The 26008-nt window shown below is 51.7% G+C and overlaps 1 protein-coding gene across 2 annotated transcripts in view; it reads left to right on the top strand.

Moving 5' to 3' along the window:
• RPS6KA1 (ribosomal protein S6 kinase A1) overlaps positions 1 to 9177 on the top strand; it is a 39369-nt gene extending 30192 nt beyond the window's left edge. For both annotated transcript variants that reach the window (XM_086625970.1, XM_086625969.1), the window contains 16 exons: positions 548 to 654; positions 1200 to 1237; positions 1371 to 1513; positions 2046 to 2116; positions 2366 to 2454; positions 2676 to 2740; positions 3741 to 3843; positions 4139 to 4266; positions 5616 to 5741; positions 6210 to 6299; positions 6547 to 6705; positions 6917 to 7078; positions 7698 to 7774; positions 7927 to 8044; positions 8458 to 8595; positions 8921 to 9177. In XM_086625970.1, the coding sequence (XP_086482096.1) occupies positions 548 to 654; positions 1200 to 1237; positions 1371 to 1513; positions 2046 to 2116; positions 2366 to 2454; positions 2676 to 2740; positions 3741 to 3843; positions 4139 to 4266; positions 5616 to 5741; positions 6210 to 6299; positions 6547 to 6705; positions 6917 to 7078; positions 7698 to 7774; positions 7927 to 8044; positions 8458 to 8595; positions 8921 to 9043 (1737 nt within the window). In that variant the 3' untranslated portion in view covers positions 9044 to 9177. The remainder of the gene's footprint in view (positions 1 to 547; positions 655 to 1199; positions 1238 to 1370; positions 1514 to 2045; positions 2117 to 2365; positions 2455 to 2675; positions 2741 to 3740; positions 3844 to 4138; positions 4267 to 5615; positions 5742 to 6209; positions 6300 to 6546; positions 6706 to 6916; positions 7079 to 7697; positions 7775 to 7926; positions 8045 to 8457; positions 8596 to 8920) is intronic.
• The last annotated feature ends 16831 nt before the right edge of the window (positions 9178 to 26008 follow it).

Below are 26008 nucleotides of genomic sequence, written 5' to 3'. Positions count from 1 at the left end.
GACATGGTTTAGTGGGCATGGTGGTACTGGGTTGACAGTTGGACTTGATCTTAGAGATCCTTTCCAACCTTAATGATTCTATGTCTGGGGAACCCTGTCCTCTGGCAGAAGAGCAGCAGCGGAGGAGGCAGGTCTCCCCTCTGCCGCAGCTTCTGCCGAGCATCACGTCAAGTACAGAAAGAGGCGAGAAGCATGTTCTGCTGCAGCGTCGCCTGGTCGTGTCGCCTCGCTGGGACGAGGCGAGGGCAGGCAGTGGGACGGGTAACAAGAAGTTGTGCCAGGTGAAGACAGCTGGGAACGTAACCTGGTTAAAGTAAATGAAGAGTTTTTTAAAAACCTATCTGCTGCTTAGCAACCTGCTTCGTTTTTTTTGGTGCTGCTGCTCAATTGATGCATTAGGATGGTGGGAGAAGCCTGGGAGATGTGGGTGTGAAAGGGCAGGAGGGAGCAACGTGGATGTGAAAGCTCTTGCGTGGGTGCAGCGGAGGTGGTCCCGCTGCTGGCATTGTCACCCCAGTGCCCATCCCCTGCCTCTCCCTTCCTGCAGGTCATGTTCACCGAGGAGGACGTGAAGTTCTACCTAGCAGAGCTGGCGCTGGGGCTTGACCATTTGCACAGCCTGGGAATCATCTACAGGGATCTCAAACCGGAGAAGTACGTGCGGCGCAGCCCGGGCAGGGAACGGCACAACCATCTTCCACAAAGGCGAAGCTGAAGGATGCCCCGAGGTCCCGGAGCAGCCTGATGGAAGGTGGCAGTGCCGGTCGACACGGCTCGTGCTCCTCAGAGCTTGGGGCCAGAGGTGCTGTGGAGGCAGCACACGTGCACCACGTGTCTGAGCAGTAATTGTTGGCCGTCTCTGGCTCCAGCTTGAAGCAACTGAGAGCTTTCGGAGGGAAGAGGCACCAGGCTGGGCCTCTGCAGAGACGCATTCCAGCTGCATGAGTCAGTTGTTCTTACTTGGGGGATCAAAGGTGGTGCAACCTGTGCGGGTCATTCCTGAGGGCATAGAGAGAAGGGAGCTGCTCTTCATCCCACCCATGTCTTGGTGAGGGAGCTTAAAGGTCCAGGGGAAGGGACAGATAACTTTCTCCTCTGGGTTCTGGGGGCTTCTCAGACCAGCCCCTGCTGCGTGTGCTTGTTCTCACCAGCCTTTACTGCAGAGAATAACAAATTGGTTTTTTTCATTCATGCTGTAGCATCCTCTTGGATGAAGAAGGGCACATCAAACTCACAGGTAAGGGACTCCACAAACCCCTTGTGCTCCAGCAAGGCTGGTTCTCAAAATATGAGCTTCTCTTAGGCCTCTCTGCTCTGTGTGATGGCTCAGAGCACGTGGCTGCACGCTGACACTTTGCCTCTTAACGTAGATTTTGGCTTGAGTAAGGAGGCTATAGACCACGAGAAGAAAGCCTATTCCTTCTGCGGGACGGTGGAGTATATGGCACCCGAAGTTGTGAATCGCCAGGGCCACTCCCACAGTGCGGACTGGTGGTCGTACGGCGTGTTGATGGTACGTACCCGCCGAGCGTGGCTGGGACCTGCCTCCGCGGCTGCAACCCCCGGACGTGACTCTGCATGTCCGGCAGATGTGCTGACCCGGGGATGTTCTCCAAGTTCCCCAAAAAGGCTCCATAACGGGCTGTCCAGGCAGCTACGCCTGTTCCTTGGGGGGGAGGCAGAGCTCCTGAGGCTGTCGGCCCCGTGAGCGCCGGGGCACACAGCGTTGGGGTGCACGGTGTGGGATGCGCAGCACTGGGGGGTCCGTGTCCGCCCCAGCGCTGGGACATCGGGGTCTGCGCAGATCTGGTGCCACCGTCTGGCGGTTGCTGAATCCAAGGGCTCCCGCAGGAGCAGGCGCTGCCTCCAGCACGTTCCCGCTGCCAACCAAGGTCCTTCTGAGAACATATGATGCCTGCTGCCTTTTTTCAGAGCCAGGCTTTTGACCGCTCGCAAACCTTTCGCGAGCTCCCAGAAGGTGCAGTGGGATCTGTGCAACCCTCTGACTTGCTCAGATGTTTGACCTTCTTCTCCTTCCCTCCCAGTTTGAAATGCTCACCGGCTCGCTGCCCTTCCAGGGGAAGGATCGGAAGGAGACGATGACCCTCATCCTCAAGTAAGAGGAGTTTGTCCTTTGTGCGTGTACCGGAGGCGAGCTTCGGCTGTGTCTCGGACCGTGTCGCAATTTGGGGGTTCTCGCAACTCCGTGGCATTGTTTGGCAAGCAGCTTTGTACCAACAGTTAGTTTGGAGGGCGCAGGGTAAATGCCAAACAGATGATTGTATTTTTGGGGGTGGAGGTGCTGCAGTTGGTTTGTGGGTTGACTTCTTGAAACCTGCAACCGATTGCTTAACTTCCTCCGCAGAGCGAAGCTGGGCATGCCGCAGTTCCTGAGCGCGGAAGCACAGAGCCTCCTGCGAGCCCTCTTCAAAAGGAATCCAGCCAACAGATTAGGTGAGATGTTGCTCTGGTTTCTCAACACACCTGATGCCGTATCGGGGCCTCTCACGTCCTCGTGGGTCGGCAGCACGTTGGTACTCGTGCTCGGTCAGCGGGCTCGTTCCGTTACAGCCCCGTTCCCCGCGATACCCGGCTGTGTCGCGCACGCGGGAGTAGCCTTCACGTTGTCAGTGGTCCTGATTTAGTGCAACGCACTCCCTGGGTGCGTCTTTCAGGTTCTGGGCCAGATGGGGCGGAGGAGATCAAGCGCCATCCTTTCTACTCCACCATCGACTGGAACGTGAGTATCAGAAATATCAGAGGAAACTTCTTCACGGCTCGGTGCCAGCAACGCAGCTCTGCTGACCACGGCAATAGCACGGCCGTGATGCTGGCAGACTGACCGGCTACGGGAGAGCTGCCAGCCCCTGCTTCCACCTCTGCCAATAATCCTTCCTGAAACTGAAATTCCGTTCGTCATGCGAATAACTTTCATACCCGAGTTGCCTACGAGCTCGCGTCGGTTTGAGTTTACTCATCTCTCAGCAGTAAGGTGCAGCTTCAGCTGGGGTTTGGCACAACACGGATTGTCTTGCCCAAAGTGGGAAGGAATCGGGGAAACATTTCTGGGAAGGAAATACTTTTTTTTTGTACGGAGAAGCAGGTGATAACGGAACCAGCATTTCCCAGTTGCTTCTGGCCAACTGCCTGCTTTGCCCCATAATTTGGTTTCCTCCCTGGTTTCCCCTTCTTGGTTAAAGGATTTTGAAGATCAGTTTTCTCGTGCTTTCAAGGCACCCGGCAAGCTGCTGGACTGAACCTCCAGCAATGCCAGTAACACTTATTTCAATCTTTGCTTCAAGAAGCAATTTAAAAAGGCTGTTTGTGAGAGTGCTGCAATACAAACGTCCTTCTAGGACATCTCCTCTGGGTGTCCCTGGGGAGATACATGTCAGCAAAGCCCTAATGGGAGTTGGGGGAGGTGGAAGAGCCTGGCCAGGTAAATACTTTCTGGATACTGACTTCAGAGTGGGGCCCAGTTACCTATTTTTTTTTCCTTGATTTAATATATGGTAAAACTTGTAGCGTTTCTCCACAGACTGACTCAAAAGCATCCCACTGGCCAAGAAGGCTTCCCTCAGGCTGCTGAGCTGTAGTTAAACGCGAAGCCACAGAGCTGCTTCCAGTTTCACTCTATCTCTTCTTGCCCCCTCGTTCCCAGCGAGCCCTTTGCACCCTTCTGAGCGCGCACGAGAGCGCTGACCCATCGGAGCACTTTCGAGCTGCCTTTTGTTTTGCAGAAGCTGTACCGCAGGGAAATCAAGCCGCCCTTCAAGCCCGCCGTAGGCCAACCGGACGACACCTTTTACTTCGACACGGAATTTACATCGCGGACACCGAAAGGTTCGTGTGAATTCACGGAAAGCCAAAGTTTTCCCCTGTGAAATGATACTGTACGGCTTAATACGGGTGTGCCAGTGCCAGGAGGGTGAGGTTTGTCCCCCGCGAGTGCCCCCAACTCCGGGTGGCCGCAGCACCAAGGAGGTGACCCCAGGTTATAGATGTGTGGGGTGATACGGGGTACGATCAGCACTGCGTGATGCGGCTCTTGTCTCAAATAAACTAAAGAGCAGCGAGGGGGGGCCTCTCCTTCCGCAGTCTCAACGTCCTTCGCGTTGTCTCCCAACCCTTGTTGCAGATTCCCCAGGCGTCCCCCCGAGCGCGGGGGCCCATCAGCTCTTCCGAGGCTTCAGTTTCGTGGCGACGGGATTGATGGAGGACGGGAAGGTGAAACCTGCCCAGTCGCCTCTGCATTCCGTGGTACAGGTAAAAAAGGGGGGACAGAGTGTCATGGTTTTAGGCTGATCCGGCAACTAAACTCCATGCAGCCGCTCTCTCACTCCAGTAAAGTGGAGAGGAGAAAAATATAATAAAAGGACTGAGGGTCGAGACAAGAACAGAGGGAGCACCCACCAACCATGGTCCCGGGCAAAACAGACTCGGCTTTCTTAAAGCAAAACAATTTATTAACAGTTGCTTAAAAGAATAAAGACAAACAAAACCAGTTACTTAAAAGGATAAAAAGAAAACAAGGCCAGATCTTAAAACAACACCTTTCCACCCCCCTTTCCTTTTCTTCCCGGCTCTACCTCCTTCCCCCAGCAGTGCAGCAGGATAGGGAATGGGGGAGTGCAGGTACGTTCATTCCATGTTGTTACTGCCGCTTCTCTTAAAGGAGGAGGAGTCCTTACACCATTGTCCCTTGCTCCAGTGGATCCCCTACTCACGGGGAAAATACACAAACTTCTCCAGCGTGAGTCCTACCCGCAGGATGCCATCCTTACCCCATCGGATTGCTCTGGCATGGGCTTTACCACAGTCTCGGATTCTTAGGGAGTTGTGGCCACTCGCTCCGGCGTGGGTCGTCATATAGACTCTAAATGCATCTCTGCCTGTGCCCATGCTTCACAACGGCCCTCAGGCTCAGAGAGGGGCTCTCCTCGAGTTCCCCAAACGGCTCCACCACTGCCATCCTCAGCGGGTGGCGCTGGCCCAGCGCAGTCCGCCGCCCAGATGGGAGCCGGGGCAGCGCCCCCCTCCCCTCTCCTCGCTCCTGGGCAAAGCACCTTCCTGGTTCCTTTGTCCCAGCGTAAATTGGGCAATTCGCAGAGGCGCCAATTGGCTCAAATCTCGAGGGGGATGGGAGTCCAATCTGGTGGGCAGCTTCTGCCACCAGAACCTCCCCCCCCATCAAACCATCACACAGAGGAAGGACTCCACAGTGGGTCTGTGAGACATCCGTACCGTCTGGAGCAGAGCTGACGGGAAGCCTGAGGCAGCATCGTTCTGTCCTGAATTCTTCCATCCTGTTGTTCTTTCACTTCTATCAACTGTCACGTGCGAAGGTGGTCGGGACATGCGAGTTGCTTTGCTCTCCTCTCCCCAGCTGGACCCACGCGAATGCCCACGGGTCGATAGGTGCCACCGAAATGCACCGTGGTAGATGCAGATAGCGTATAGACTGACCTATATCTGCCTCTCCAGCCGGGAGGAGAAGCTGTGGGACATAGCAGACAGCATCTGTCACTCACTCTGTGTTGCATTTCACTCATCACGTTGCACAAACCCTTCCCTGAACCCTCCCAGCTCACCAACTCTCCACTCTCCTCTTGCAGCAGCTGCACGGCAAGAACATCCAGTTCAACGATGGCTACGTGGTGAAGGAGGCGATCGGTGTCGGCTCCTACTCAGTGTGTAAACGCTGCGTGCATAAAGCCACCAACATGGAATACGCAGTCAAGGTCTGAGGTTCCCTAGCTGAACTGAACTGCCCTTTTCGATTTCTGTCCATCCCCGTAACGACCAAAATAACCTCCAGGAGTGAAGTTGCTTTCCCTGCTTGCGTAGGGCCTAAAGGGATAATTTCTGTGCTGCTGTGCATGTAACTGCATGAGTTTTATTATCTAGGAATGGCGGGGCAGCAGTGTTCCCCTCTGTCAGGGCAAGGACAGCATCTCCCCTTTCTTTGCAGAGCATCCTGTGGCTCCGTCAGCTCTTAACAAATAAGCTAGGCATAAAACTGTGGGGTTTGGAGACACCAAACTGATGAAGCAATTAGGAGTTTTCTAGAGCTTACTGCTAAAGAGGGCAGGGGACAGGGGCTGGACACGGTACAGGATCTCCGCAGGGCTCCGAACGCTCAGCTGGTTCACGTTGTCCTGGCCCCTTTCCCACCCTGTTGTGGCTGACGCTCCTCCGTGCTCTTCCAGGTTATTGACAAGAGCAAGCGCGACCCTTCCGAGGAGATAGAAATCCTCCTGCGATACGGGCAGCACCCCAACATCATCACCTTGAAAGATGTGAGTGTAACTTGAAGGATTTCCCTGTGTTTTGGTTTCGGAAGCGCAGACTGGTCTATGGCAGGGCAGAACGCAGCTCCGGCACGAGCAACCCGATGGCACTGCCCCATGGATCGGGCCGGTGGGGGACGCGTCCCCAGACCCACCTCTGTGTTGCCCATTTCTGTCTGCTGCTTGGTGCTAGAGGTACAGAAGGGAAACTCTGGGAGCACTTTTCGGTTAATCCCCTCCCTGTGTGCTTTGGTAGGTGTACGATGATGGGAAGTACGTGTATCTGGTGACTGAGCTGATGAGGGGAGGGGAGCTGCTGGATAAAATCCTCAGGCAGAAGTTTTTCTCGGAGAGGGAAGCCAGCTCGGTCCTGCACACGATCTGTAAAACGGTGGAGTATCTGCATTCCCAAGGGGTGAGTACAGTTTTCCTGGGAAGCTGTCTGGCATCGCACTACACTCCCTCTCCTCCAAGGAGTAACTGTGCGTGTCAGGACTGTTCTTTCTTGCTGGTGTTGCTGTCTTGGCCAGCCAGACGTGGGGCCAGAGCAGGGCTTGAGTGTCCTGCTGCAGCTTCAGACCTGTGTCTGCCTGGGGTACGAGAACGGCGCCGTCTTTGCTCCACAGGTGGTTCACAGGGACTTAAAACCCAGCAACATCCTCTACGTGGATGAGTCGGGAAACCCCGAGAGCATTCGCATTTGTGACTTCGGCTTTGCCAAGCAGCTGAGGGCTGAGAACGGCCTCCTGATGACTCCGTGTTACACGGCCAACTTTGTGGCACCCGAGGTAAGCGCCGCTCCTGACCCGAGACCCTTCGGTAGCTCTCGTGTCCCTCCCTCGCCGGTGCTCGCAGGCGGTGCAGGTGGGTCTGCCCCGTTCCTGATTTCTGTTCCGTCCTGGAAGAGGTAATTACGGAAATACCACCTGTAGTAACGAACAAATAGGGGATCTCAAGTGCAGTTACAGTGCAGTCCTCCATCTTGTAGTGTCCTTGTGAGAGGGGCTGCTTAGAGTACTGAGACTTCGAAATCCCAGGGATTTTCTAGGCTGCTTCTCTTCCTGATTAACTGACCAGTTAAAAGAGGTGGGATGATTTTCCACTCGGCTGTCTTGGTGCGGAAGAACGAAAAAGAGCAGGCACGCAACGGAGCGCGCTGCAGTGTCACCGCACTGGCACGTGGCTTCTTTCTCGCTTGTTGTTTCGATGTGCCTGGCGGGGTTCCTCCGTTCCATGAAACCAAAATCTGTTACGAATCCTGATCTTTAGTCCAAAACTTTGCTGTTCAGTCGGGCTCTGGGAGCTTTGCCTACAGACTGCATGCAGAGGTCAAGCTGCTTTCACGAGCTGATGGGAGCTCAACAAGATCCAAACACACTTTTTTTTCCCTTTGCTTACCGTGTTCAGGTCCTGAAACGCCAAGGCTACGACGAGGGCTGCGACATCTGGAGCCTGGGAGTTCTCCTGTACACGATGCTCGCAGGGTAAGCGCCGGGCTGGCTGGAAGGCAGCAGCTGGGGCCATGACCGCCTTGCTCTCGGACACGCTCCATGGTGGCAGTTGGACCTCTCCTCGGTCACTGCTCCCTGGCTGGGTCACAGGCCAGTCAATGAAATATTCTCACCTCTGCCCTCAGCTGTACACCGTTTGCGAATGGTCCCAGTGACACTCCGGAGGAGATCCTGACCCGGATAGGTGGGGGGAAGTTCTCCGTCAGCGGAGGCAATTGGGACACTATTTCTGACATGGCCAAGGTACGGTTTGATATTCGTCTGCGTTCCCTTAAAGGTTGAGGTCAAGCACGACCAGTTTAAAGCAGGCTGGGGAGGGGGAGCAGAAGGGAAAGGGGCAAACCAGCTGTGGAGCTTCTACCCTGTGCGTCTCTCCCGCACGGCAGCTCAGCAGCGTCCCTCTCCCCGCGGTGTTTCAGCTCTGGCCGTGAATATTTGTGTGCAACACCAACCTCGTGCGTGACCTGTGTGGGGTTTGCTGCTGCGTCATACCTCCCAGCCCTACTGAAAACGTATTTTGGATAAAGGAGATTGATGTCTGGGGACTTTAAAGTTGGCCTCTGAATTTAAATCCTAATTTGAGGGTGGACAGGTGGTATTTTTGCATCTAAAGTACGAAATCTTCTGAAGTCCAACTTTCCAACCGATGCCCTTAGGATCTGGTATCAAAGATGCTTCACGTAGATCCTCATCAGCGTCTAACAGCTAAGCAGGTCCTGCAGCATCCGTGGATAACGCAGAAGGACAGCTTACCCCAGAGCCAGCTGAATCACCAGGACGTTCAGCTTGTAAAGGTACAAAGTGTGGGCTAAGCCTTCAGCTGGTCCCTGGTGTACCCTGGCCTCTTCGGAGAGCAGCGGTCCAGGTGGGGCGACGGTAGTGTGGGCAAAGAGACGGTGGGTTGGAGAGGTGTGGGCCAGGGCAGGCAACAGAAGATGAGCTTTTCCAGCAGGAAAGCCTGCGTGTTGGTAGGGGAGGGAGATTTAAATTAAAAAAATAAAAATAAAAAGCTTCTGGCTTTGTTGGTGGGTCTGGCTACTCTGGTCCCTCATCCTGTAAAGCCGTGAGTCTGAAATACCTCTTCTACACCCAAATGACTTCTCGTCCCTTCTCTCCAAGGGGGCGATGGCCGCCACGTACTCCGCACTGAACAGCTCCAAGCCAAGCCCCCAGCTGAAACCCATCGAATCCTCCATTCTGGCACAGAGACGGGTGAAAAAACTTCCTTCCACCACCCTGTGAAGCCGGGGCGGTCTGCGGCCGCGCGACACGGGCACGCCGGACTCTGCGCACCTCCTGAAGCCAAGGGGCAGGAGACGGGGCGGTCGGTGCCTGCGCAGGAGCTCCCTTGAGGACTTGTTCTCCAAAGGCCAAGTGCCTTCCTGCTGCCGAAAGACTGGCTCCTCCTTGTGTGGACTGATCTTTGCCGAGAGAACGTCACTGTAAAATTTTTTTTGAAGTGTAAATCATCAGTTTTTAAAGACATCCCTCTGTGTATATGAGAACTAGAATGTATAACTGATGTCAAGTGGCACTAAAAAGCAGCTCTGATTCACCTTTTCCTGTGTAGGGCCAGGTATTTGTTGTAGCTACATCATTTTTTAGAATCGATCCTCTCCAACGCCAGAAGACTGCGTAACGTTTGGGTTTTAGGCTTTGGGCTTTTTCCTCCTGTGAACCTTTGGATGCCCTTCCCGAAGCCGACCCTGCAGACTCCTGCCAGCAGCACTCGTGGTTGTGCAGGACTTCCCTCCCCTTCACTTCACTTTTTGTGCGTGTGTGTGCGCGTTCAGAGCGTAAGGTGGATTTTTTCAGGCTCCATTTCTTCCCCTCTCCTGCCCTCCCCATGCCCAGACAGGAGTTCTCTGAACAAAATAAACCATGGGTGTTCCACGCACCCCCCAGATGCTCGGCTGCCCACAACACCTGCTGGGTTTGGCTCATCCCTTCCCTCTGCCCTCCCGTCTTCGTGTTCTCCCCATCGCTCCCCGGGCGGTTTGTCACCCCCGGGATGACGAAGGAACCTTCTCCTCGGCAAAGCTTCGGGCTCTGCCTCCTGCTTTTACCATTCTTGATTTTTTTCCTTTTCCTCCAGCAGGAACCTATGAAACAAACCATCCTTTTTATTTGTTTGGTTGGTTTTTTAATTTAACTTTCTTCTACAGCTGGTAACTCAGGGTTTCTTTCTGAATTGTACAATAAACGTTGTCATCCAGTCGACGTGATTTTACTCGCTGACTTCTAGCTGCAGAATAAGCAACCCCGGTCGTTTCCCCACGTCGTATGGGAATAATGATGCTTGCCTGCTTTTTGGGAGATCCGCAAAGCTTTTCCACCTGGCCCCGTGATGGGAAAACCAGCAGTACTGTAGTAGGGCTGCAAATTGTGCCACCGCCTCTCAGGCGCGATACCTCACCTTGCAGCGGGAAGGAATTAGAACCAGTTATGGAATAAGGCAGGAATCAACAAGAGAGGCGGCAGGATTTGGGTTGCGGAGGGAAATTTCTTACTCTCAGGACATTTTAGTGCTAATAGAAACCAACAGCTGGAGGCAAACCGTGCTAGAAATAAATTCCCGACCCATTCTGACTTGCAGGGAATTGTTGGAGCTCCCAGGTTCGGCGCTGGCTGTTTCTCAGGAGGAGCAGGAATGCTACGGGGACCGCCAACGCTCGCGTGCTCAAGGATGCGACTGGAGCCAGCAAAGGTTCTCATGTGAATTTCTGCTACTTTTGGTTGATGGTATTAACGAGAGGGGAAACTTTCTTTTTTGCTTTTCCCTTTTGCTTAGTCCCGGTTGACTCTAAAGTGGAAAATTCCATGAAAAAACTTGATCTGAGATGTGCAGCTCTCTCCTCCTGCCTCACCCAGACAGGTCCTGTTTTACTCCCTGGAGCAGCCAGTGAGAAGCTGAAACAATCACAATTTTTTTTCTCTATTTTTTCCAAGTTCTGCCCTAGTGTTCAGTGCCAGTGCCATCTTCTCGCTGGCTTTGCCACTGACCCCCAGCAGAGCTGGATTTCATGTTTTGCTGATAACTGGGGAGGGGGACGCTCCACCACGCGAAATGCCTTCCTTAAAAATACTTGCTGTCTCCTCTGACGCGATGTCTGCCTTCGTGCCAGCGAACCTGCCTTATGTTTCCTACAACTGTTCCAAGGGAAAAGGTGTGAAAATTGTAGGGAACTGAAACAAATATAATTTTAAACGGCTTCTTTCTGGAGCTGGGGTCTGTCCCTTTGGGTGCCGTTGGGATTGAAGCAGACACTTTGACAGTTTTTCTGAATATTTCCTACGTTGGAGAGGGTGGGGTCTGGAACGATGGATGGGGTGGGACATGTTGGTGGTGATCACCACTCACTGGGAACCTCTTAATAGTATGGACCGTCACGAGGGGTCTTAATCCAAATGTTTGCTCTGCTTGGATGGGAGCTGGCTTGTTTGTGTGAAATTGTGAATGTTGGCAAATACCAGTCGGGAAAAATGTTACAACCTTTGCTAAATCCTCCCATCAAACCCCGATATCCAGATCATCAAACCCCTCTGCCTCACTGGGGCAAAGTTTCAATCAGAGAAACTTTGTGTTTGGTGCAGCTGTAGCTTCTGGGACCTCCATCACTTTGGAGAACAGCGTGAACAAGAAGGGCTACACTTTGCTTTCTGGGGTGCTTTTAACCAACTTGTTTTGAGTGATCTTTCCATAAGTAAAAATAAGTCTTAATTTTTAGTTTCAAATCAACCAAGTGCTGTTACTTTTTTAATTCCAGTGCTCAATAAAACCAGATTTGTTGATCTTTCTGCGTATGAGAACCGTAGGTGTTTGTGACGGGTCGGGTGAGCCCTCTCGTTCCCTTTCTGGTTTTGTCCAGACGGTGTCAAACCTTTGCCAAAATACAGCTGGGACCAACTGCTGTCATCTGAACTGAAATTGCATTATTTGGGGTGAAAGTTGGGCCTGTGTCAGGCTGGGTCACTAAGGCTTGTTGGGGGAGCTCGAAGGTGTCCTAGAGGAGACCAAATGATCTGCTCTCACCAGAGTCTGAGGTCATTCAGCTTGAACTTGGGACAAAGAGGATATACGGCTGACCTTTGTCTTGATTTGAAAAGGGACAAAAATGGATTTAACTTTCGTACAGAAGGAAATCTTTACAAGGAAAACTGCTTGTGTTATTTCAGGTGTTTAACAGTCAACTTGACCTTTAAGACTTTGTTCTGTACGTCCACATGAAAGCTCAAGGGAGCAGAAATCCCGGAATCCAGCCTCTAGTAGCTGAGTCTACCTGGAATTAACCTGTGCAGAAATAGCGTGTTAATCCATAGACAAGGAGCCTGAAAATAATATTGAGCAGCTCTCATTCAGCTTGTCTATGAGGAAAGTTAAAGTTTCCTATTTTGGGATGTAAAGAAGCAACATTTTCTGTTGTAAAAGAGGCTGACCCAGCAGAGAGGCTGTTTTCCTTCTTCCCACTGTGTAAAGTAGTCGTGCCTTCCTCTTAATGATGTGGTGCTGACCTCTGCCCAATTAAACGGAGCATAAATAAATGTATTTTGGCCTGATAAATATTCCCATCATGATTATTTAGGCTGTCTTGAAAACCGAAGGCTGGTAACTTTCTCAGCAATCTTTTTTTTTTATTATTTTTTCCTTAGTGGAACTTCTCCAAGCAACCGATCTGCTTTTTAACTTTCCATCCAACGAATGCAAATCTCCTCTTCAAATCCCCACCTTCCAGTTAGGGCATTTCATTCTTTTTCCTGCATCTTTTGCCTTTTGCAGGCAGCGAATTGTGCAGCCGGTGGCCTCCCGGGTGCCACCACCTCCTCGTGGCAGCCGCTGCCGCCTTCCCAAGCACGCGGAGGCGTCGGAAATACTCGGTGACTCCGAGCGTGTTCGACGGGATGTGGGGCGGACGCTGCGCTTTCATGTAATATTCAACAATTTAATCCCTCTTTTAACGCAAAGGGAACGTTTAAAATATTTCAAGGTCTTCTTTTGCGAGTACATAGGGGGCTCTGAATAAAACCTTCATTCATGCCATGGAAGCTGGAGGTCCGCTGCCACTCCATTTTCTTGCCTCTGGTTATTAAAACATCAAGCTGTCTTACTACTTAAGCTCAGCTAACTTGCTGCCTTCCTCCTTTTGTGTTGCACTGGAACACCTGCCATTAATACTAATTCCACTCCGGAGAGCAACTCCCTTTCAGATATGCTTGTCTGAAAATAAATTGACATGTAAAAGGTCTCTTTTGTCGAGGAGCACGTGTAAAGTGCTGGGGTAAGGAGCCGATCGCTTACAAAAGGAGCCTCTGACTCTTCAAAAATGATGTGTGTGGCGGGGGTTAGAGATGTTAAATATGGAGGGTGATGCTGTGAAGGGGCTGACGTGGTATGAGAGGAGACGGATGGCATAGCTGCATCCTCGGCTTGGTATTAGACTTTAAAATGTGGGGGGATTTTTGTCCAAATCTGCGGCCATAAAACCACTGCATTGTCTCGGGGTGAATGGCTGTGCTCTGCAGGGACCCCTTTGGAGAAAACTTTTTTTTTTTTTAAATATTGTTATTAAGAATCCCTCCTTGCTTTTTAACACAGGCAACAAAAACTAAGAGCATTGGTGGCGAGTCTTTCCATTTAGATGTGTCATGGATTCCAGGGCTCTGCTGGTTTTTCTGGGAGAAAAAGTTTGTTATCGCTTTCAACGAGGAAGCAGCAAAAGAATCCCTGGTTACAGTATTTATTTTGTCATATGAGCAGCAGTGTGAGAAGGCAAAAGGTAAATATTTTTACTTTTAATAGAACGAAAGCTTTCCTTTGAGTTCCTCATACCCTGAGGTGGCTTTAGCTCTCAAGAAAAAGTTCTTAAGTAGGTTCTTTGGGCCAGACTTTGGCGTGGAATTACACTGCTTTGAAATCTGCTTCAATCAATCCTGGAAAGATGGATATGGGGTCTTGGGACTGGATGGAGATTTAAGTTTTGTGGTGGGGACGTGGCTGTCAGCTGCTGCTCGTTGGGTTTCTGGGTCTTCTGACCAAGAAATCATTCCCTTCGTAATTAAGATCAAGTCTAAAATACGTTCAGGGTTTGAAAAAACAAAAAAGTGAAATGTGCTGATTACACAAACCTTCTAGATGAGCTGGTGTCACTTCGGGTTTATCAAACAAGTACCAGCTCTCGTGTGCTGTTTAGCTCAAATGCCATCTTATTTTTAAACAGCAGATGGTGTTAGAAACCTGTGACAGGTGGAACCTCTTCAGTTTTATGAGAGATCAGAAGCAGCAGCAATTTCTCATTTCCCTACGGGTAGTTCCTCCATGAAATAATCAGCCAACTGGCCTCTACTCGGGGATTTACTACAGAGGGGAAAACTTTTGAATGACATATGTCTGTATGGAAGAAAGCGATTCTGGTTGGACTTATTCTGGTTATAATAAAAGGAACCTGGTGATGTTCTCCATAATCCTCTGTTAACGACTCTCAGAGAGATGTAGGGGGAGAAACGTGCCGTGTTTGCCGGCGTGCCCCGAACCCGGCTCCGATCTGCCATAGTCTGTTGGTTTCTTGTCTCTGATAATAGCACTTCGCGTGCTGAAAGTGTTTTATAAACATTTAATTACTGCAGCGTTTGACTCAAAGCCAGGAATGTCTCATTCAGCTGCGTCTTGGCAAGGTTTGTGAAAATGATATTCAAATTGCAGAATTACCAGAAGGGCTGAGTTCAAACTTTGCTTAAAGAACCCTCCATTAGTTGGGATCCGGGAGCAGCATCGCCCGTCGCCGCTGCCGCGGTCGCCACGGGAGTTGCTTGTGCAGCAGTGGGAACAGGGACGTGGATTCCAATGCCTGTGGATGTGAGGGTTGGCCAGGTACCCCTGGACAGGGAGCTGCATTTTAATCGTATTATGGAAACGATATGGTAAGTTCTCCTCAGCCCTTGCTGTACCAACTTCTGAGGCAGGCAGGGATTGCAGCTACGTCCAGACTGGAGCCGTGTTTGATCCCCAGTCCCCGCCGCGTCCTCCGCTGCCGTAACCAGCAGGAAAAACGTTATTTGTTAAAAATCGCTTTTTTCCCCCACCCACCAAACTACTTGTAATTTTAACATGTCTTCTCCACCCCAACCCCCAGCTCTGTTTTTTTAAAAAAGGCAGAGAAACGTGGGCTTACAGGGTGATTTTTCTGCCGTGCCACCAGCACGCCCGCAGCCTGCCTTCCTCAGTTAGCTCGCTGTCTCAGCCTCCACGGAAGCCCCCAGGAGTCATGGGGTTTGTGACATCAAGTGGAAGCAGCAACTAAAAGTAAAAAACCTTGTATCATAGAATCACAGACTGGTTTGTGTTGGAAGGGACCTTCGAGACCATCCAGTTCCAACCCCCCTGCCATGGGCAGGGACACCTTCCACTACACCAGGTTGCTCAAAGCCTCATCCAACCTGGCCTTGAACACTTGCAGGGATGGGGCAGCCACAGCTTCTCTGGGCAACCTGTTCCAGTGTCTCACCACCCTCAGAGGGAAGAATTTCTTCCTTAGATCCCATCAAAATCTCCCCTCTTTCAGTTCAAAGCCATTGCCCCATGTCCTGTCACTCCACGCCCGTGTCCAAAGCCCCTCTCCAGCTTTCTTGTAGCCCCTTTAGGTACTGGAAGGTGCTGGAAGGTCTCCCCAGAGCCTTCTCTTCTCCAGGCTCAACAACTCCAATTCTCAGATTAATAATTTCTATCCAACCATCTGCCTCTTTCACCAGCTCCCTTTTCTGTACGGCAGATAGTTAAATGCAGATTGGGTGTGCAGTAATAGAAATCATGTACTTTCCATAATTTAAAAAAAAAAAAAAGAGAAGAGTTGTTGGCCGGCCACGTGCGTGTTTTTGTGGATGCACGCAAACCATCGCTTCTGGTCAGGGCTGGAAACCCAGATGAGCAGTTGTTCCTCTACGAGACACGTATGAGCTGACCCTGATCTCGCTGGCTTGAGGAAGGGTTTTTCTAAACTATCAAGGAGAAAACCAAGGTCTGAAACTGCTAACGTTTTGTGTCTTTACTGTAATTCTGAAGGCATATTGTGAGCTCCCTTTAATAAATGCCATTGTTGGCGATTAGCCCCTTTTTCATGACAGAGATCCCCAATTTCAAGGCCCCAGATCACTTGCTACTACGCTCGCTCTCTGCTCAGCGAGTCGTGAGCACACGATGAGCGAAGTAACGCAGGAGTCCCTTTCCCTGCGCTGTTTAAAGACGGGGTCGGGAGCTCTTCTGATGTTTCATTAAAGCTGGCTTTTCTCCTGGTGGCAGAGCAGATTTAATCAGACCCGCCTCCCAGTTCCAGCTGCTGGGTCTGAAGGCTCTGATCTGTGCGCTGGGTGCACGTCTAATTATGGAGGCAATTCCCATGGATACCGAGAAGAATCGTCTGTATCGGCAAAAACGATCCCAGCTGGGAAAACGATGAAGGCAAATGTGTTGAAATATTCGGGAAGAGACTTCAAAAGTTTCTGGAAATGTTAAGTGGAAAAACATTTCCGGTGTTCTTGCACCCCAACGTGCAAATCTTCATCGTTTTAAAACTAAGATACAGGTTGGTTTTGTTCTGGTTTGCAGGAGTGTTTTATGCTAACGGAGGATTTACCAGCACGGCAAAATTTAACGTGCCCCCCCACCTCCTCGTTACCTGCATCCGCTCGAGCCTGCGTTTTCCCCCTCACTTTTGTACCCTGCGAGGTTCCCTCTGCTCGGAGGACAAGTGTGTTTCGAGAAAAAAAGGCCCCAAGAATTTGTGTTTGCAGAAGGGCAACAGCCTGGGTGAGGCAGCACAGCCTCCCCGGGGAGACGCCCGCGAAGGGCTGGTAATTCTGGTTCCGTCCGCAGCGCCGGCGTACGGGACGTCGGGAAGTGACTCCCCTTTGTGCCTCATTCTTCTGAAAGGTACGAATTTCAATAACTTGTTTCTGTATAAATTCGTATTTGAAAGGGTCTGTTCAAGGCAAAAGAGCAGTCCCTGGTTGAAAAGAGAGGGGGAAGTCCCCAGTCATGCACTGCTCAGATGTGGAAAATCAAACAAATATGATTTAAAATTATTTTGTAATTGTTCAGCTGCGAGGCCTTATGTTAAATTACATGGGGGAAAAAATGATTTATTTTTTTTTTTAGTTTAGCTACACACATTAAAAAGCCTTTTTAGAGTTTTGGGGTTGTTTTTTTTTTTGCTTTGAGTTTGTTTGGAGCTTTTGGGGAACATCCTAATCAACGCAATGGTTGTAACTTGTGTTTATGTCACTAATTTCCCTCCAGCAGGAGCTCAGGCACTTTCCGAGATGTTGCTGGCTAATATAAACACGCGGAGTAAGAAAAGCTGCAGGATTATTAGGTTGGATTTCCATCTCTTTCTCATCCAGGGCACCTGCTCCCCTTTCCCTCCCCACCCCCCCACTCTTCCCAGCTGTCTGTCTGTCTCATTTATGTCAATTAGAGATTCAATGCTGCCTGATTTAATTGGCCTGACTTTCCCCTCCAACAGGAACGCAAGCGGAGGCAGGGCAGGCAGCTCTCCTGCCCGGCCAGGGACAGAGTCTCTCTCATGACTGGGAGGACTGGGGCTTGTTTGCAGAGCAGAGCACAATAACCTGTTTGTTACCATCCGCGATGGAGAGGTTGGTGACCTCCTAACGGGGATGGGACCCGGGCGATGATGTCATCTGAAAGCTCGAGGGTGTTTCTGAGCGGTTAAGGAATTTGTGCAACCAGTCGCTCACCTCGGGTCAGCTTTTCGTGTGCTGTAGAGGTCGGGATTTGCCGCCCGAGCCGGCGTTTCCTCCTGCCAGGAGCCCGACTCCATGTGTGCCGAGGTCAGAAAGCAACACAACTTCCACCGGCCGCCGCTGCAGAGGGCTCGTCCTTCCCCCGGCCACCGACACCGGCGTTTCATGGGGTTTACATGGGCGCCTGACCCTGTCCCCTCTTTGGGAAGCAAACCAGCTCGGGGGAAATCTTTGCCACCCCTCCTCCGCTCCCCCTCCAACAACTGAATCCCAGGAACCAGATCTGACCTACTTCTTTTCCCTGGCGCCTCGCTTGCGTCTCCCTGACAAATTACACGGTCCTCCTTCAGCGCTCGGCAGAAACGTGAGTTTCCCCGATCGCTGGTCCGCAGAGGCGTCAAAATCGAACAGCAACAGTACCATCTAGTGACTCCGAGCTCCAGAGAGCATCGTGGAGAAGGGGAAAAGGAAATCCGTGAATTAGGGAGGCCCAAGCGAAGTCCCGGATTTGCAAATGAGATCTTCTCTCTCGGTTCACTTGGGTTTAGGAGACGAATTGTGCTGATGCTGCAAGAGTCTTTCTTTCCAAGAGCTGTGCTGCGACGCTTCCTGGGGAGACGGGTCCCATTTTTAGCCCACTGACTCCCCGCTGAACCCAGCCCTGTCCCACGCTCCCGGTAACGAACTGATGGATTTAATGGGTTCCCAACTTCTCCCACACACACCAGCAAATCCTGGCAAACGCATGAAATTAAATACAGGGCCGTGGTCATTGCTCGGTCCCAATAAACGCGCCCCTTTGCGCTCTGATGAGACGCTAGCGAAATCCTGGATCGGATGCGTGAAATACAGAGATACAATTCAATTTATTAAACCCAAAATAGGCCCAAAACTGAGCGTAAAGGGCCCCCTCTGCGCAGATCTGAAATTACACACTCTCCTTCACAGCTGAAGGGAGGAAATCAAATTAGAGCATTTCTTCCTCCATCAAAGGACATTAGTCCTGATACAGGCTTGTTACGCTTCACCGTCATTTATCGTAGACACAAGTTACACCTGTAAAAATTCCAGCTGACCGAGGCATCGTTTGGAGGTACCCAGTTCGCGATGGGCTGCAGCACGTTCTGTGCTTAAGGTGGCAAATTTTCAAATTTTTGGCAACACACGTGCGCACGTTACCTCTCCCCCAGTGAATGAGGCTGTTGTTACATGCACGAAACGCAGCGGGTTGAGGAGAGGCGACACGAAACCTGATGCTGCAGAATTTCAGAGCTAAAACACTCTATCAAACCTATAAAACGTTACTGGTACCAGCAGAAGAAATGCCTTCGCTGCCTAATCAAACCCTCTTCGCTGTCAAGAGCGCAGCACTGCCCTAAGTCCGCTCAGCCTCGCTCGTGGGCTGATGAGTGCCTGACAATTTTCTGGTTTCAAATTAAACAGAAAACTAAATTAGCAAATTAATTGTTTGCCATGTTTTCCCTCGGTCGCCATCAGCTGCCCGAGGACCTGCAGCCAATCCAGAGCCCATCTCCGCAGTCCCGAGTAGAAGGTGGAGCCCTGCGCGGGGTCCTGCTATCTACCAAGTGTCAGTCACGTTAATTTTAAATTACTTTTGTACAGCTTGGTGTCAAAACGATTAAAGCATGAAAAGAAAAACTGAACTAGAGGGAGGAAAGAGGGGGGGGAGAGAGAGAGAATGAATAATTTACCTTGCATTTACAGCAAGGACACTTAGATTTCTCCAACTCCTCGATTCTGAGAAGCCTGAAACTTTTATTTCCTTGACTGTAACCTGCTTGGGACTATGACTGAGTGGGTGCTCTGGATCCTCCTAGTCTACAAGGAGGAGACAGCTGTGATTTTATCTCTATTTCTTCCCCAACAAGACTTTTCTCTGCACCGCACTCCCCATTTTTTGCAATCACCAACGCAGACAAACCCACCCACACGCAGACCGTTTCTCCCCTTCTCAGTGCACCGCTCCCAACTGGGTTTACTCCATGCCCCGCACGTATTGTGCTGGATAATTACGTACTCAGAAAATACAGAAATGCATAACCAGGCACAGCCTGAAATGTGCAAGAATGAAGAGTTGTAGGACTGCGGTGTAACATCCCTGTAGCTCTCTGCATCAGTTCACACGGCCAACCCAGGTACGTCGTGGAAGTTTTGGGGTTGGGACACAGACTGCTTTTATCTCTCTTCTTAACTCCACCCACAGCTTCTCTTTCCAGCTACTGAATGGTATAACCAGTGGTCTTTGAAATATCATTCTAAATCTGTTGAGGCCAGAAAAACAGCAAAAAGATTGGTAAGAGAGCAACTTGAAATCACCAGAAAACATAAAACACGTTTAGCCACTTCTATTGATATTTACTGTGTCTTCATCTTACACGTAGGAGCATCTTTCATTCATTTAAAAAAAAAAGGTATAAATATTTTGAATTATTTTATCTTAAGGGACTACAACTTGCAATGAGGTGCCTTCTACAGATGATCACCAGGAGGGTGACAGAGCTGTTTGGGAAATCAGAGAAGGTAGGTACTCGAGCGTAATGTATCCTGCAGGATGTGCGTGGGCTTGAATGGATTTGTCAAATTTGAGCAAAGAAAACAATTCCACTAATGGATGTTTTCTGAAAAACGAGCACGCCAGCTTGGCAATTTTTGTCGTGTCTTGTGCTGTCTTCTCACTACCTCTCCTTGGCAGCCACAGAGAGGAGACACCTCCATCCATCTCCTGCCTGCGTTTTCCTTCTTTGGCCTAAGGACTAACACAGCCTCGCCAGATGCCAAACAGGTTGTGCGACAGGTGGAAAAGCACGCTTGAAATTTCCTCCTCCAAAAGCACTTGCCTGACTTCTCCAACGTGTTTGCTCTGGCTCGGTAACCTCCACCGCTCTTCCTCCTCGTGGCCGCGGCCCCTGCGACCTGCCGCGTAGTCTCCGGTGAGAAGGTGGGGAAGGCGACCGCGGGCACGGCGGAAGCTCATTCCAACGACCGATGCCATCCTCCCTCCGCTTCTCCGCGCTTGTGCTGCGCTTGGAGCGTGGAAATGAGGTGGGTTTGCACGGATCGGGAGCTGCGAGCGGACGGCAGTGCTGCACGGGCGTTCACTTAAGCACGCAGGCGTGAAAATATTTCATTAATAGCGGGATTCCCTTCCCTTTCTTCAGCTGCTGATTCACAAATACATCATTTAACTGACTTTTTGGGGAAGCTCCTGTAAACTTCCCTCATCCTCTGCCAGAGGCCTAGCAGGAGGCTTGGAAGCTGAAGAGCGGAGTCTCTTGCAGCGTATTTCAGTAACATCACTTCAGACGTGCCGTGTGGGAGTACCGAGCATCAAGCACTCCGGTCTGAGAACCACAGCTTTCCCTGTTTAATACGCGCTTAGCGCGGGAGCAGCAGCTATATAAAACTAACACTTTTGTACCAGATTCCGCTAGTCCGGATTCACAGTGATCTCCCCTCGCTTGAGAAACTTTAAAAATAAAAAACGTTGTTAGCTGGAACATTAGAAATACAGCGGGAAAAAAAAATACATTAAAAATTACACCGGATCTGGTAATTATTTAAAATAACGCACAATTGTCAACCAGATTATCTTTTTTTTTTTCCCCTGAGCAAGCAGGAGCGCTCTTCTACCCGGCACTGGGGAGTGAACGTAACAGCAGGAGAGGGATTTGTGCTGGATCTATTATCAACAATACTGTTAAATCACTTCCAACTGCAAAATCTTTACCTATCAGTTATAAAACGGTTTCAAATTCTAAATGTCTGCCGGCCAGCTAATCAACATCGTTAATTGAACAAACTTCGGCCAGAATAATTGATTTATACTTAACTGCAGAACCTGAACTTTTCAAGGTGGATCTTTACATCGCACAGCCTTGTGCTGAGGGTCCCCGGGGTGGGCTGTGGGTGCGGGAGGCACCTTTTCACTCCCACGGTTCTCCGGAATCACTAAAAACGCTGAAGCGGTTAATGTTAAAGTGATCAATACTGGAGTGGTTGCCATAAAAACAAGAGGAAAACAATAACTTACTCGGACTAGAGCACACTAAAAGGACATTTAGGAATAAACCGCTTTTCCTCAATTAAGAGTTCATGAAATCAGGGAGCTGGGGGCTTTTTTTCCTTGTTCTCTCCAACATTCAAATTCCCTGCAGTTGGACAAGAAGAATTTGAGTTCTTCATTTTAACACGTAGGGTTTTTTTTTTTAGGCTTTTGATAATCCTCCCATGATAATTTAAACTATCTACCAGGCAACGTAAAGCTTTTCAGTCCAGACTATTGAAGAATCAGCTCTTTGTTGGTAGACACTTTATCCCCTTGAAGTATCCAGGATGATTTATTCTTACGGGACATGTAGACAAAGTGACATTTTCCTATCTCCTGCTATCTAAACACGAGATTGCAATTACTCCAAAACAACGAGCATCAGAATGTGGTGCGCTATCGGCTTTTCAACAGCGGCGGTTTATTAGCTTTCCCCGGGAACCTGCCTTTTTATTGAGGGGAAAAAAAAAAAAAAGGATCTGGAAACGATCGATTCTCGGCCAAAGTTTTTTGAAGGAGTTGGTTTTAATTTGCTGACTTGCTCCAAAGAAAACTGTCTTGTGTAAATTCGCAGATCTCCTGATGAGTAATCAGTGAGCTTTTTGTGATTTAATATTTTGATGGTAGAAGGGAAGCAGTGCAAGACTGATAGAACAAATCCATGTATTTACAAGACGTTCCGTACTGATCGGAGAACAGAGACCAAAATAAGAAAAGTGCAATAATGACAGCAGCTAACTAAAAGTCAGATATTAAAAGGGAACTGAGGCCTGAGCACAGATCGTCTTTAATTGACCGGTGCTGGAGGAGCGTGAAGCCGATAGATGTTCCTCTCTTTGTCCTCAAAAGTTGGAGGCTGCTCTTTCCAGTAAATCCTGAACCACGCAATTCAGAGCTAAAACCGATGGACAGCGACTTCAAAGAGATCAGGAGGCCGAGGACAACCTTCACCCTCAATCTACATTTGGATTTTGGGTTTGCAAGTGAAGCCACGTACAGGTTTAGGGAATGGTGTTAAGGAAATGGAAGTGTATGAAAGGTGCCGGGCATCTAGAATCAGGAAATTTCAATGGAAATGCTTGGTCGCTAACAGGATTTACAGGTCTCTACTTGCTATAATGGATCTTTCTCTTCCACATAATTTCATTACATGTTGCCTGCTTTTCCTGAGTAGTCCCAGAATCCCCAAAACTCATGGATTCAGTGGAGGAAAGCAGGTTTTTTTGTGTCCAAGAGTTGCATTGCAACACCAGAAAGGATCAACCACATTTGAAGGGTGGTAAACTCCAGGAAACTGGCAGAGCTGGAGAGATGAGCTTGTAAAAGGCAACAAACTGGAGGAGAGAGAGGAAGTAAGGTCTTTAACTGTTAGGCAGAATCACTAGAGCCCGTATCTAATGAACCACACGGAATTCACCGCTGCTGTGTGTCCTTGTCTGTCTACTACGGGCATTTATCAGCGGACTTGCTTTCCCCTCCTGTTTTCTCCACTGTTTTTTTTGTGGCTTGCATACGTTGTGCATGTTTACTTGTCTTATTAAATAATGCAACTACTAAGGTGTAGACCCCAAAGGCCTCTCAACTCACAGGCCTGCTTTAGCTAAGTCTAACGAGAATGAATTTTAGCCCTTTAAGCCCGATGCTCAGGAGTGAGGGGAAGAGGAGTGTATGCACACCTGGGAGGAAGGAGAACCTTCCGTATTCTGAGCAAGAAGAGCAGCACAGGTGTGCGAGCTGGCCCCGTTCCCTCAATTCATAGATCATAAAATCATGGAATGGTTTGGGTTGGAAGGGACCTCAAAGATCATCCAGTTCCAACCCCCCTGCCATGGGCAGGGACACCTTCCACTATACCAGGTTGCCAAAAGCTTCATCCAACCTGGCCTTGAACGCTGCCAGGGATGGGGCAGCCACAGCTTCTCTGGGCCACCTGGTCCAGTGCCTCACCACCTTCATTGTAAAAAATTTCTTCCTTAGATCTCATCGAAATCTCCCCTTTCAGTTTAAAGCCATTGCCCCGTGTCCTATCCCTACACACCCTTGCAAAAAGTCCCTCTCCAGGTTTCTTGTAGGTTTCTTGTAGGTTTCTTGTAATTCCTTCCCCCAAGGAAAGACACGGAGTTCCTTTTCCGCCAGCCACAGCGAGGAGCTCGGCGGGTCCCCGCGCTCCGTTCCACCGGCGGCCGGCAGCAGCCGCAGGCCGGGCTCGCCCCGCCGAGCGCGGCGGCAGGCAGAGGGCAGCAAAGGGAGGGATTTTACTTTTTTTCTTTTTTTTTCTTTTTTTTCTTTTTTTTTTTTTTTTTGTTCTCGGCCCCGTCGCAGTCGGAGCTTTCCAGCGCGATTGTGCTAAGCGCTGCCGTACCAGTGTTCCCATTTACAAGCCCGACCCTCCCCTCCCCCTTCGCTCAGCCGCTCTCACGTTTAACTCCGGCCGCTGCCGCCGGCCCGCGGCGGGCACGGAGCGGCTGCCAACTGCCCCGGGCCGGGGGGAGCGGCCTCCCCCAGCCCACGGCAGCGCGGCGGTAAAAGGGGGCAGTGTGGGAGGGTCGCTGCCCCCTGCTCCCCCCCGGGCCCCTCCATCCCCAAGGCCGGGGTGAAGGGCTCTTCGTCCCCCCGCCACGTTTCCCCGCCCCCCATCCTTCTCTTTCAGGGGCGCCGAGAGGCGCTCCCCGGAGCACGAAGGGGGAAAGGGGCGCCCCCCCGCCCCCCCCCCCAGCCTGCACGACATTTACTGGGAGTTTATCCCTCACTTCTCTGCGCTCCATCTGCACAGGAAGGCGGAGAGGGGGGGTCGGTTTGGGGGGGGGGTCAGCGCGCTCGGGGGCTCCGTGCGCGCCCCCCCCGGTGCGGCGCTGGGGAAGGGGCTGCGCTGTGCCGCGTCCCCCCCCCCCCGCCCGCTCCCGGCCCGGGACTCTTTCTCTCCCGCCCCCCCCCCCGCTCCTAAGCGGGAGTTTCCAGGAAGCGCTGAGAAGAGCCGCATCACGCCGCAGCCTCTCGCACAGCGAGCTCCTTCCGCCGAGACCGTGGCAGCAACGCCAAATAGTCCCAACCGCCTCTCCTCCCTCACCCGGCGAAAGGCTCCGTCCTCCTCTCCCGTAGCGGGATAACCGTTACAGAAACGGGAAGAGAAGTGCTTCGCTCCCCCACCCTCACCCCCTCGGCCTTGCCCGGGATAAGTCAGGAGGAAGCGGGAGCGGGGGGGGGGGAGGGGAAGTGAAAAAAACCAAGCGCCGGCTGCGGCGGAGGGGTCCGGAGGCGCGGAGGAGTGAGGAGGCGCGGGGAGCTGTGCGCGAGGGAGGGGGTGAGCGGGAAAACGCGGCGCGGAGCCGGGAACAGCGCCCCCTCCCCCTCCCGCGGGGGGGCTGCGCTGCGCCGCGCCTGAGGGGGCGGCCGGCCGGGACCCGCCGCCTCTCGGCTCCGCGGGCCGCGGCCGGGCGGCAAAGTTGGGGGAAACTTTCCCCTGGTTTAGGACGAGGGTCTGGGGTCGTGCCTCAGCCCCCTCCCCGCCGCACATGACGCGGTGTCCGCCTGGCAGGTGGGCGCCCCGCAGGGCCGCTCCTTCCCCCGCCCGTGTGCGGGTTCCCCCCCCCCCGGCGCAGCCCGGCCCTCCCTCCGGCGCCCTGGCAGCCGGGCAGGCCGGTCCTGCTGCGCCCCGCCGATAAGCGAGCGGGGCTCACCCCGCCCCACCGGTGGGGGCGGCCAGGGCCGTGGCTCCTTTCTCTGGAGCAGCGGACCCCCCCCCCGCCGAAACGCACCGCTACGTCGAGGGAAGTTTTTGCCCTCGGTCGTTCCCTGCCCTCCCCCCCCGGATGTCTGACTCCGCGCGGGACCCCACGGATCCCAACGCTGCCCCTGCTCGAGCTTCACATCCTCCCGTTAACCCTGCGGGGAGAGCGGGGCGACAGGCTGTGATCTGAGGCCTTAACCCCCCCCCCATCCCCTCCCCCTATCCCAGTTACACAGGCTTCGTGTCCTCCTATTAACCCTGTGGAGAAAGGACAAAAGCTAAACTATGATCCTGCTCTGCTTCCCCCATCCCATTCCCAGCTACACGAGCTTCGCATCCTCCTGCTAGGGCTGAAAGGCGAGGAGAACAAGAGCTGCTGATGATTGTAAGGCCTTGCTCTGCTTCTCCCCACCCCCTCCGCCAGCCCCATCCCCCACTGCAGCTCCCATAGACTTCCATCCCTCCCATTAACGCTGAAAGGGGAGGACAGGAGCTCTGATGGGTTTTTCTCAGGCTTACTCTGTGTTCTCCCCCCCAGCCAGCCGATACCAGCTCCACAGCCCTGCAGAAGTGCAAAACGTGCATGTGGCTCAGCCAGCACATCGGCTCAATGCCCCTTTCCTCCGAGCTCCACAGCCCTGCCAGGGAAAAAAAAAACTGA

The sequence above is a fragment of the Tauraco erythrolophus genome, chromosome 24 (genome assembly GCF_009769465.1).
Source record: "Tauraco erythrolophus isolate bTauEry1 chromosome 24, bTauEry1.pri, whole genome shotgun sequence".
NCBI lineage: Eukaryota > Metazoa > Chordata > Aves > Musophagiformes > Musophagidae > Tauraco > Tauraco erythrolophus.
Note: the sequence above shows the minus strand (reverse complement) of the source record. Positions and strands in the feature narration are given on the sequence as shown.